At 34.0% G+C, this 10,348-nt stretch overlaps 1 protein-coding gene across 6 annotated transcripts in view; it reads left to right on the top strand.

Moving 5' to 3' along the window:
- The first annotated feature begins 3,174 nt into the window (after positions 1 to 3,174).
- The window catches only part of LOC127858308 (uncharacterized), a 40,762-nt gene continuing 33,588 nt past the window's right edge, over positions 3,175 to 10,348 (top strand). For 2 of the 6 annotated variants that reach the window (XM_052395332.1, XM_052395328.1), the window contains exons 1-5: positions 3,175 to 3,351; positions 3,995 to 4,315; positions 4,613 to 4,852; positions 6,427 to 6,525; positions 6,779 to 7,084. In XM_052395332.1, the coding sequence (XP_052251292.1) occupies positions 3,303 to 3,351; positions 3,995 to 4,315; positions 4,613 to 4,852; positions 6,427 to 6,525; positions 6,779 to 7,084 (1,015 nt within the window). In that variant the 5' untranslated portion in view covers positions 3,175 to 3,302. Of the gene's footprint in view, positions 3,352 to 3,994; positions 4,316 to 4,612; positions 4,853 to 6,426; positions 6,526 to 6,778; positions 7,085 to 7,598; positions 7,905 to 9,693; positions 9,970 to 10,348 lie in introns of all 6 variants that reach the window. The other 4 variants (XM_052395327.1, XM_052395331.1, XM_052395326.1 and 1 more) reach the window with 4 other exon arrangements.

The raw sequence follows: 10,348 nt of genomic DNA, 5'->3' as shown, positions 1-10,348 counted from the left end.
GAATGCAATAAGTACCAAACACTCAGTAAACTCGCACCGTAAAACGAAGTTTACGACACAGAATCTATAAGCGTGCATCCTTGTGGCTAGAGAGGAGACCCATTTTGCTATTGTTTTACTTTTCACATTTTTCATTGATGTGTTGCTCTGCAGATTTCGATTTCTTCAGTTCTGTTTGTGTCTAGGAAACATACGACGAACATACAGACTGTCAAGCAGGCAGAGAAACTTACAGGTGAGGGAGCAGGCGGACAATCAGGCATATTTATCATTTTTCTTTCTCTTATCGATACCAACAAATGTAATTTAATGCGATAGCTTTTTATTTGAATGTAACGGAGGTTTATGCGCAGGATAATAATAATATTATATCAGGAAATCAGTGTTTGACTTTTGACGAGTATGAGTTAACGGTAACAACGCCGACTGTGATATACGATTTTAATCCAGCTAGATACAGAGTGAGCGCCGTATGATATGATGATAGTCATTGACATTTGTTTAAGAGCGCATTCCAAAAACACATGACCAATTTAGAGATGAGCTGCATGTATTGACGAACTAACGTACGCCATTTTCAGTAATGTAAATAAGCGACGAACTTTAAATGTATCCAATAAAATTGTCACGTTATGGTAGGAATTTGTAGTTGGAATATTTTGGGATTACTTTATTGAAACATGACAGTCACAAAGTGCACATATGTACTAATAAGCTTATCGATGAGGGAGAGATTAAAGAATAGTTGACACAAGGCCGGGTATCAGATAAAGCTTGTAAATATTTGGGTGGTTTGTTTATCCCGTTCCCAGGTTTTCATTGATTCAGTTTCTTTAGTAATCTAGCCAATTAGCAATAAGCACGCACAGAACACTTACCAATGGGATTCATAACTGAGTTTCACGGGGCAAATGTTAGAGGGAAATAGTGAGTTAGCATTTAGATCTAGAGGTGAACAGATGGAAAAAGACACAATCATGTAGCAATCACAACGTATTTGTACAACTGAAAATATTAGTTACGTCAGACATTATACTGGATTAGAAACTGATATATGTGTTGTTGAATATTTTATCCCACATTATGCAGAGAAATTAACATTAATAGAGAGGGACGGACTTGTCCCATGCGCGACATGGGAAAATGGTAGTTAATGCAAATCTCGTCATCATGGCAATATGCGCATGATGAGATATTGAATGATAGGCTACACACCAGTAGTTTGAGAGTAATGAACATTGCTAGTTACTATGTGTCGACCATGAACTATGAACGATTACGTGACAAAATTAACTATGTTATCTTCGTATAATTTTGAGAAGTGACACGAATTAAAAAATGGTTAGCAAATACTTCGTGATGAAAAAATATATATTCAAAAGCACCTGGAATATTTTACTAAATTCTTATACAAGGCAACACGTTGTCGCACGTGTTATCATTTACATGACACTGTATCGTACAGTGATGTCAATTAGATGTGAGTTTTATAAGCCTAAATTTTTCATGTCGTATATACGTCTCGGTTCAAACAAGTTAATTTATGATTATCATAGATCAACTTAAACGTTGTATCGTGATTGACATGATAGTATCAAGGCAGTTTACAGACCCAGAAACCGAGCATACAAAAACACTTAAAAATTTCATTAGCATAGCTTTACCGAACAAGTTTGATAAACTGAATTGCATAGCTCATACCATCAAACATGACACAATAATAATATAATGTTATTAATTAGTTCAACTCATAATGACAATTGCATTAATTATGTTTATAATATTACTTTGTATTCTAATTTCAGCAAGAAAATCTTAAATTTCACTTTCAAATTACAGGATTTTGCTATTTAATGAAGTATGAAGTTTTGAAAAATAGCAAAATATCTGTTCTATATACCTGTGTCCCTGTTTGTATTCCCATGCACAATGCTTTGAAAATGTTATGTACACCAAAATACCTTTTAAGAGATATCTTGTTAATTTAAAACGAAAAATGAATATTGTTGCAAGAGGAAACATATGCTTCATGCATTTAATTGCAGAAGAATAATTATTATTTCATTAATATTGTAACACGAAGGTTATATTACCGATAAACTTAAAAGCATAGGAACAATAGCATTTAAACTTAGTATATGACGAAAGATGCTTTCAAGACATTACATGATGCACGAAACAAAATTTGACAGGTCGCGAAATTATGCCAAATTTACCTGACTTACATTCCAGCCACACTGGATCCACTACCGTTGTTTTAAATAAAACTCAGAAAGACAATTAGGATTGAAAACTTACTTATTGCCATTAGGAATTGCATTTTTAATGTGTAAATCATCCATGATTTCGAATTAATTTTGCTTTCGGCGCTCACTGAAGCTTGAAAATATTCAAAGTTGATATTTATGTACATATGCTCAAATATTGAACCTTACTGCTGTGGTTACACTGCACATTTGTTAGTGTAGAAAAAGGGCGCTTAGTATATTAGGGGCTAAGTGCTTTAAGTAAACTGCAATATTATATTTTTAAAGATTAAAACATTTGCACCAAAACTAAGCATACAACTTCAAAATGGCGTCCAAAATTGTCGAAAGTTTATATTCCCATATAAGGCCGAGTATTTCCTGGTTTCTGATTGGCTAAATCTCGTATTGGCCGACCTTTTTCCGTATTGGCCGTGTTTTTCCATATTGGCCGCCTTTCTCTCGTATAAGGCGATCTCGTGCTTTATTGGCGATCGATGCCAAACTTGTAACGGGCGAACAAATTGAACACATTCTCGTCTAATATTATAAAGTACATTAATAACTGTTTGAATGTATCGCCGGTCAATATTTATTAGCCCGCCATGTGTAACATGTTGCCAGCGACATAAAAACACCGATTTAAAAATTAACTTTAATACTTCATAAGTATTTTTATCAATATGATAATGACACATCGATTTATTACTCTTTTCTTAACATTTTTCAATGTAACAGCACTAGATTAACATGATAATAAATTTTTGAAATACTTGTTAATAATTGAACTTCCGAATTTGGATACGACACTGCATATTGTGTACGTGAAGTCAGACAAGGATTTCCTTGACAGTGAAGAGCGCACTTGAAACACACGGAGGTTCTAGGTTTAGATTATAAACACTTGTATATGGGCGTGTTTGTTACATTCAAATAATTTATGATACGTACTGTAACTTCTGGATCCCACGCCTAACGCGTTTTAGGTTGATTGACAAGAATCGTACTCGTTGTATGCTTATTACTTACTGTTGATTACACGCAAGTGCATTAACAATGCTGCTGGGATTTATTGTTTGTTTCGTACTGATCAATTTGATGACATGTGAGTTAATATTTTTATGTTTGAAGTTTAAACTGAATGCATGAGATAAAAAAAACCAGTAAATAACCGTCATTGAAATAAGAACCAGTTAGTAACCGTCATTGAAATAAGAACAAGTTAGTAACCGTCATTGAAATAAAAACCAGTTAGTAACCGTCATTGAAATAAGAACCAGTTAGTAACCGTCATTGAAAAAAGAACCAGTTAGTAACCGTCATTGAATGAAACAAATTTCGGCATTCGATAACATCTCATCGCGTACAGGAAGTACGTTTGCAATTATATTATCTTTTAGAAATAAAACATTTTTCCGAGTTATATTCGCTAAAGTGGTTTCTTAGCTATAATAAGTTAAGACTGCTTTTCATTATTTCGCCATCGCTCTAATGGACTTTTAAAAACTGAAGTAATTGAAAATAAATAACAACGCATAACATATATTAGAATACTTTATAATTTAATTTGAAATATTGCATTACCTTTATTTTCTAGTGCGTATATAATGATCATAAAAGTCCGTTTATACTTGTTAACAGGTTTAAATCCCAAATCCTTGGAAACTTAATTCTAAAGCGTCGAAAATCTCACAGTTGCAGTTTTCATTTAATTGGAATTAACTTATATGTGCATATGTCTTTTATAGGTCAGGGAGTAGAACCCTGTGACGGCCAGCTGAAGGCTCTCCATCGTGCATTTGATGGTCGAAACTGGACTCTAGTTTTCGAACCAAAGAATTTTACTGGCACTATGTCTGTAGAGAGGTGGAAAGGATATGTGTACCCGATCCAGTGGTTTCCGCTGCAGAGAAGTGATAAACACTATTCGTTTTGGTCGGATAAAAATGCCTTTATGATGACGATCAATAAAGTTGTCTCATTTAATAACGGGTCAAAATTTATGGCGCGGATGAATATTGAAAAAAAATATTTTTGTGATTCAAATACGCTGACTTTATCGGTCGAAGGTAAGTTCATCAGAGTTTTATCATTCATGAAATGTTATGCATACACCACACTCACATTAAACAAATGAATGTTAATATATCGCGAACCACCTTTAAAAGGGAAATTGCTCAATTTTGAGCTTAACAAAACATTCTTCTTAAAAAGTACCTTATTTTATAGCGATTCTAGGATTTTATAAACGATGAGCTATTTAAAGTTTTTATGATAGAACATCTGATACGTTTGGTACGACACAATTGTGTATGACCCTTTTTATTGTCAAGTAATTTAATATCAGTATGTGTATGTCAATACAGCAAATCCTTGCGGTTCGGTAGTAATAAACAGCGACCGGACGAGTTCACCGATTGTTAAAGATACAGATGTCTACATAAACTACACACCGAGTAATGTGATACTGCATAACAGAGAAGCCATTACCACTTCGTGGGTACAGGATCCAACTGGCGATGGTAGGCAGACGAAGATGATGGAAAACACCAGTAGTTACACGATTTTACAAGAAAATGATGGCCGCACGAGTGTTATGATACGAGGTAAACACTATTTGCAAAAATTAGAATAACATTGAATTTAAGTTGCATTAATCTGATTAGGAACTCCATTTCCACGATGCCCGCAAGCATTCATTTTAACTATAATTCGACCGCCAATGGCAAACAAATAAAACATTCGCACGATACATAAGAGCTAGTAAACAAATGGTATCTCTGATGACGTACCGTCATCGTCATTAATCCGTCGTAAATCCGTGAGGCATATTGTATTGTGGTTGCATCTACGCGGAATTCAATAAGCATGTTTATAAATTAAAAAACTTAAAAACACGAGTTTGAAATTACGATAAAATGTAACAATAATAAGGCATCAATTACGTCAACAATATAATTCGCATTAAAAGTGAGCTCATTTATTATATATAATTTGCAGGTGATATGGCATTTCATTTATAGGAGTGTGATCGTAAAAAATCAAATAATCATGCAATTCTAATACAGTCATTTATTTAAGATCAGGTCCGTGTCCAATTGTATCATCCAATTAACCCATTCATGCATAATTTTAAAATTATACGACTTCGAAAATAAATAAATCAATATCCGGCTGTAAACTATATTAGTATACTTAACATGACCACGGATTTTGTGCGGCTATAGAAGAGATAAAATACCTGAACAACTTTCTGTATTGTTACCCGAATGAAACTAGATCAGCAAGTATACAAATTGACCATAAATTACCAAAGTTAGTACCATGTAGATGCTTTTCATTTGATTTAGAAATTAAACCGCCCATTAATTTTAAATAAATTCAGTACATTGTATAATTAAATTAACAACACACGGAAGTCAAGGTGACAGCACCCTTTCGATTGATTTTAGTATTCTCGGATTGATAGTATTTGTCGCATAATTGATGTTTAGATCGTGTTCGCAATAAAACATGCCCTGGTTTACGTCAGTATGGCCGGAACTCATTAAGTTGTTGACAGTTGATGTACGCTTGTAAATGGGTTCAGTCAGTTTAAATTATGTTTGTTTTCGTGTCGGTGCAATTACTAGATAATAATAAATACGCCCGTATATGCATTTCAACAAATTGGTTTGATCCATCAAGTTGACACGTGTATTTAACGATACATGTTTATAAGCAATGCTTCTTTTGACGCTAATACAAGAAGGATTTTACACATAGGAGGGACGCTAGAGGTTTATATTCAGGGACCCCTTAGGGGTGGGGTCCTATTAGGATGGATTTGGACGGATTGTGTCTTGTCTTGGAAATGTTCTTAGTTACTTGGAGGATTACATGGACTTGGAAATATTGCATTAACAACTAATTTAAAGAATTCTATGGAGTTGGTAACTTTATGTTAACAACTGAATAAAGAGCAAATGACTATCCATCGACCTGTCACCCTCGCGACCGTGTGTTGTTTATATAATTAACCCCGCGTCATCATCGCGAAAATAGCAAGGGATTTAATACGATCTATATTAAGTTATAATCGTGCGAAAAGTACATGCATAACACATTTAACATTAGCATATATATTGCAACACATTATTTTACGATAGAAGTATGTTAAAACATTACTAATTTTTAATAGGAATGCGTTCGGAGCTTAACGGATATTATGGAGTCAGGTGTTTCCAGGTCGGAACCCAAACGGAAACATTCACAAATACAGAACCCGTTATTATACCAGGTAATTTACCAGCCTACCCTTACATAATGTTTCCACATATTTGTGTACACTAAAGATTTTCTTAACAATAGCTAATAGTTATATGAATTAATAAACTGAGATCATTTTCGTATCTAATATATATATGTATTCAAATTGATATGCATATAAACTTATATAATTATTAAACACAAAATAGAAAGTTGAAAGCACATGCAGTGCTTTTTGTAAGAGAGCATTCATGGAGCCATTCATTTAATGAACGTTTTTGCAGACAAACCAACATTAGGAGCCTTCTGTTTTGATGGACAAAGGAATAGTGGTTTTTCATGTGAAGAAATGTTCGCGATCCTAAATATTAACAATACCGTTATCTGCAACACAACGGCCGGTATGCATCCTTACCAGGTCGATGTACTTCTTGACGGGAACGGTGTGAAAACATTAGTCAGCGGAGATTTAAGAAAAGTAGACATTCGTATAACGGACGGCAACCAGCCCTTTCACGAAGTGAATTGTACCGCCAGCTATATCGGTTACAACTACAGTTTTTCTATTGTAAAGAAACTGCATGTTATCGGTGGGTATTGTCTTATTCAAATACTTACACTTAACACCAATATTAAACTGATATATGCTGTACTAATAACAGAAACGCTGGCATATTAATATAAAACACGAATATTTTAAATTGTGGACGCGCTTTTGTATCAAAGTTTTGTGTATTTGATGCATGTTTAATCATACTTTTTATTTACACTGATTGATGTTAGACTATTAATAAAAGCATGTTCATCGATCTGCGTTTGAATTCTTGTACTTGTTAATTTTGATTGAGATATGCAGCGCTCTCGTCATTTTTGCTTTGTTTTGAAACAGCTTGAGTGTATTGGTTACAAAGGACCTACATAAAAAATTCGTTATTCATTGCGTTGGACGATTGTTTGACTGACTTGTCTGTCTCTCTACTTCAAAATATATGTGACGCAAAATATTGTATTTTTGTAGATACACGAAGAAAGGAAACTTAGTATTTATTTGATGCATTATTTTTACAACTGCTAAGCGACCTATTATTATAATATGCCTTTTAGTGCCTGCAGAAAAACCGGAGATGCTGATAAGCGAGTTTAAGGACCTTTCTATAAATATCACGTGTAGTTCAATTGGAAGACCTACTCCATACCTGAGCATCCTTATTGGCAAAGAGGTAGGGCAGGATCTCATCCAAACAAATCAGTTTGATTTGTCAAGAGGAATGAACAAGAGTGTTATTTTTATGAAATACAAACCAGATAAATTGCAGTTGAATAATGTGACTTGTTGCTCACAACAAATGGTGGATATAGTGGGATATCAGCGAAACGTGTGCTCCGACGCAAGGGAGATCAACATAGAATGTAAGACCAAACGCAATGTTATTCAGATGTACACAATACTTTGCCTTATGGGGTTCACAGAAAGAATAAGTACACACAATGGGCGTAAACATAGGAAATGGTGTGTATACCAAAGCCACTAGTTTGAAATGACCAAGTTAAAATAGCTTCCAAAATCATCTCCAAACAACTGTCCTTATTTCATAAATTAATGCCAATGCCAATTAATATCGTATTTGATATCGATCTGTAAATGTTTGTAAACCAGACACTAAATAAGTATATTCCTTCTGTTAGCCAAAAGCAACCCCTTAGTATAAAAGATGGTTCAACAATAGTAACGATGTTTAATAAAAGATACCGGAAACAGACATATAAAACCAATCTCTATAACACACAAATAAAAACTGATAAATTATGTAAGGTCATTTTGTTCACGTTCGTTTAAGGAATTATAACTCATGCAAATACAAGTAAATACGTATGGTAAACCACATTAAACGCCGTTACAATGATACGAACATTTGCGTTTCATCATTGCTCAACGCATCTGTTTGTAACGAATTGATAACCTGGTGCACAGGTGGTTAGCGTGTGGCTATGATATTAATAAGTGAAAACATCATTTTGAATGATAAATAATCATATTATAACGAAAAATTTGCAAAATACGTTTTTCACTATCAAATAAATATTTAACAAGGTATCAAACTCGAAATCATCCGAAAACCGGGTGAATCGTTTTGAACAGCCCATATCTTCATCAATTTTGCAGCGATTGTCACGATCTCTGTCTTATTCAACGCAGAAATGAATTTCCTTTCTGGAAATGTATATGTCCTGCACTATTTTTACAAATGCTGGGTTAATTTGCGAGTTGTGTATCGTTTTATTTCTTAAAAGTTGTCCCAGCATTTGTAAAAATAGTGCAAAACATATACCTTTCCAGAACGTAAATTCATTTCTGCGTTGAATAAGACCAAGATCGTGAAAATCGCTGCAAAATTGATGAAGATATGGCTGTTCAAAGCGATGCACCCCGTTTTTTTTTTGGGGGGGGGGATTTTGAGTTGCATACCTTGTTATATATATATTTGATAGTGAATTATTTTTTTAGAAAAGTTAATTTTTCGTTATAATATGATTATTTTTCATTCAAAATGATGTTTTCACTAATTAACTTCATAGCCACACGCTAACCAACTGTGGCCTGATATGTAGTATTTGGTCGGAGTTATTGCAGATGTAAGTTATCGCGCTAACGTTTTTTTTAGTTTCAGAAAATATAATCTGAGAAAAAGCATGCTTTACACAAATATAAGTTAATGCTGTTTTTTTCGTTGGCATATTCATTATTTAGGCAACTGAATTTGATACTCTTTAATATCTCATGGTAAAATACAATAATATATTTTCGTTTGGAGTCAAATTTAAACGACGATAAATAACTGTTTGCTTAGAATAACGAACTGTTTTAAACACTTTAATCAGCCTATACGGTTATATTAAAAATAAATAAGTGTTATACGAAGCCATTATTTAACATAAAAGAGATATATGATTTGTTAATTTCTAGATCTCCTAGATCTCGCGCCTTATTGTAAAGAATACCCATACATTTCTTAATGATTCAACACCTTGCAAAGGATTTCCTTTATGTAGGACTTGTATTGGGGACTTGTTTGAAATATTTCATTAAATATTGACAAGTACTGAATTTGCTCCACACATCTTCGCAAAAACAAAAGATGCAAATTCAAATACGAATACCGAACAAAATTGAAATATGTTACTGTGTTTTGCATTTCAGATCCCCCTGAGGTTACGTTTGATTTCCCCGATGCATTGGTACTAAAAAACAATGAAACAATTAATGTTATGTGTACCGTCAATAGCAACCCTCAGTCTAATATTCTCTGGAGAACCGATTACAAAGTATTGAAAGAATGCAACAAAACATCTCTGTGCTTGCTTTCGGTTAACGGAAGCGCAATGAAGGGAGAAGAATTTGCCAATAAAACGTTCCGCTGTCATGCTGAAAACAAATTAGGAAACAGCACAAGGGACTTATTCGTCAGTTTTGTTGGTAAAATCATCAGCATCGTCGTCGGCATCGTCGGCATCGTCATCTTCGTCATCATCATCATCATCATCATCATCATCATCATCATCATCATCATCATCATCATCATCATCATCATCATCATCATCATCATCATCATATCATTATCATCATCATCATCAACACTATAATCGTCGTCACTAAAATCAATTGTCTTTAATAGTGTTATAACGCTTGTGTTATAGACTATTAGACTATTAATACTGTCTATTGTGATCGGCTAGGGCTCAACGAACAGGAATCCACCTCAGACAGGAACGAAAATACGAATAGTCCAAGTCTGATTGTTTGGCTGGGCGGCGGTATCGGTGCTTTTGTCATAGTCATAGTAACTGGAATTTCT

Source organism: Dreissena polymorpha, chromosome 14 (assembly GCF_020536995.1).
Source record: "Dreissena polymorpha isolate Duluth1 chromosome 14, UMN_Dpol_1.0, whole genome shotgun sequence".
Lineage (NCBI taxonomy): Eukaryota > Metazoa > Mollusca > Bivalvia > Myida > Dreissenidae > Dreissena > Dreissena polymorpha.
The sequence above is the reverse complement of the archived record's forward strand: the minus strand, read 5'-3'. Positions and strand labels throughout refer to the sequence as shown.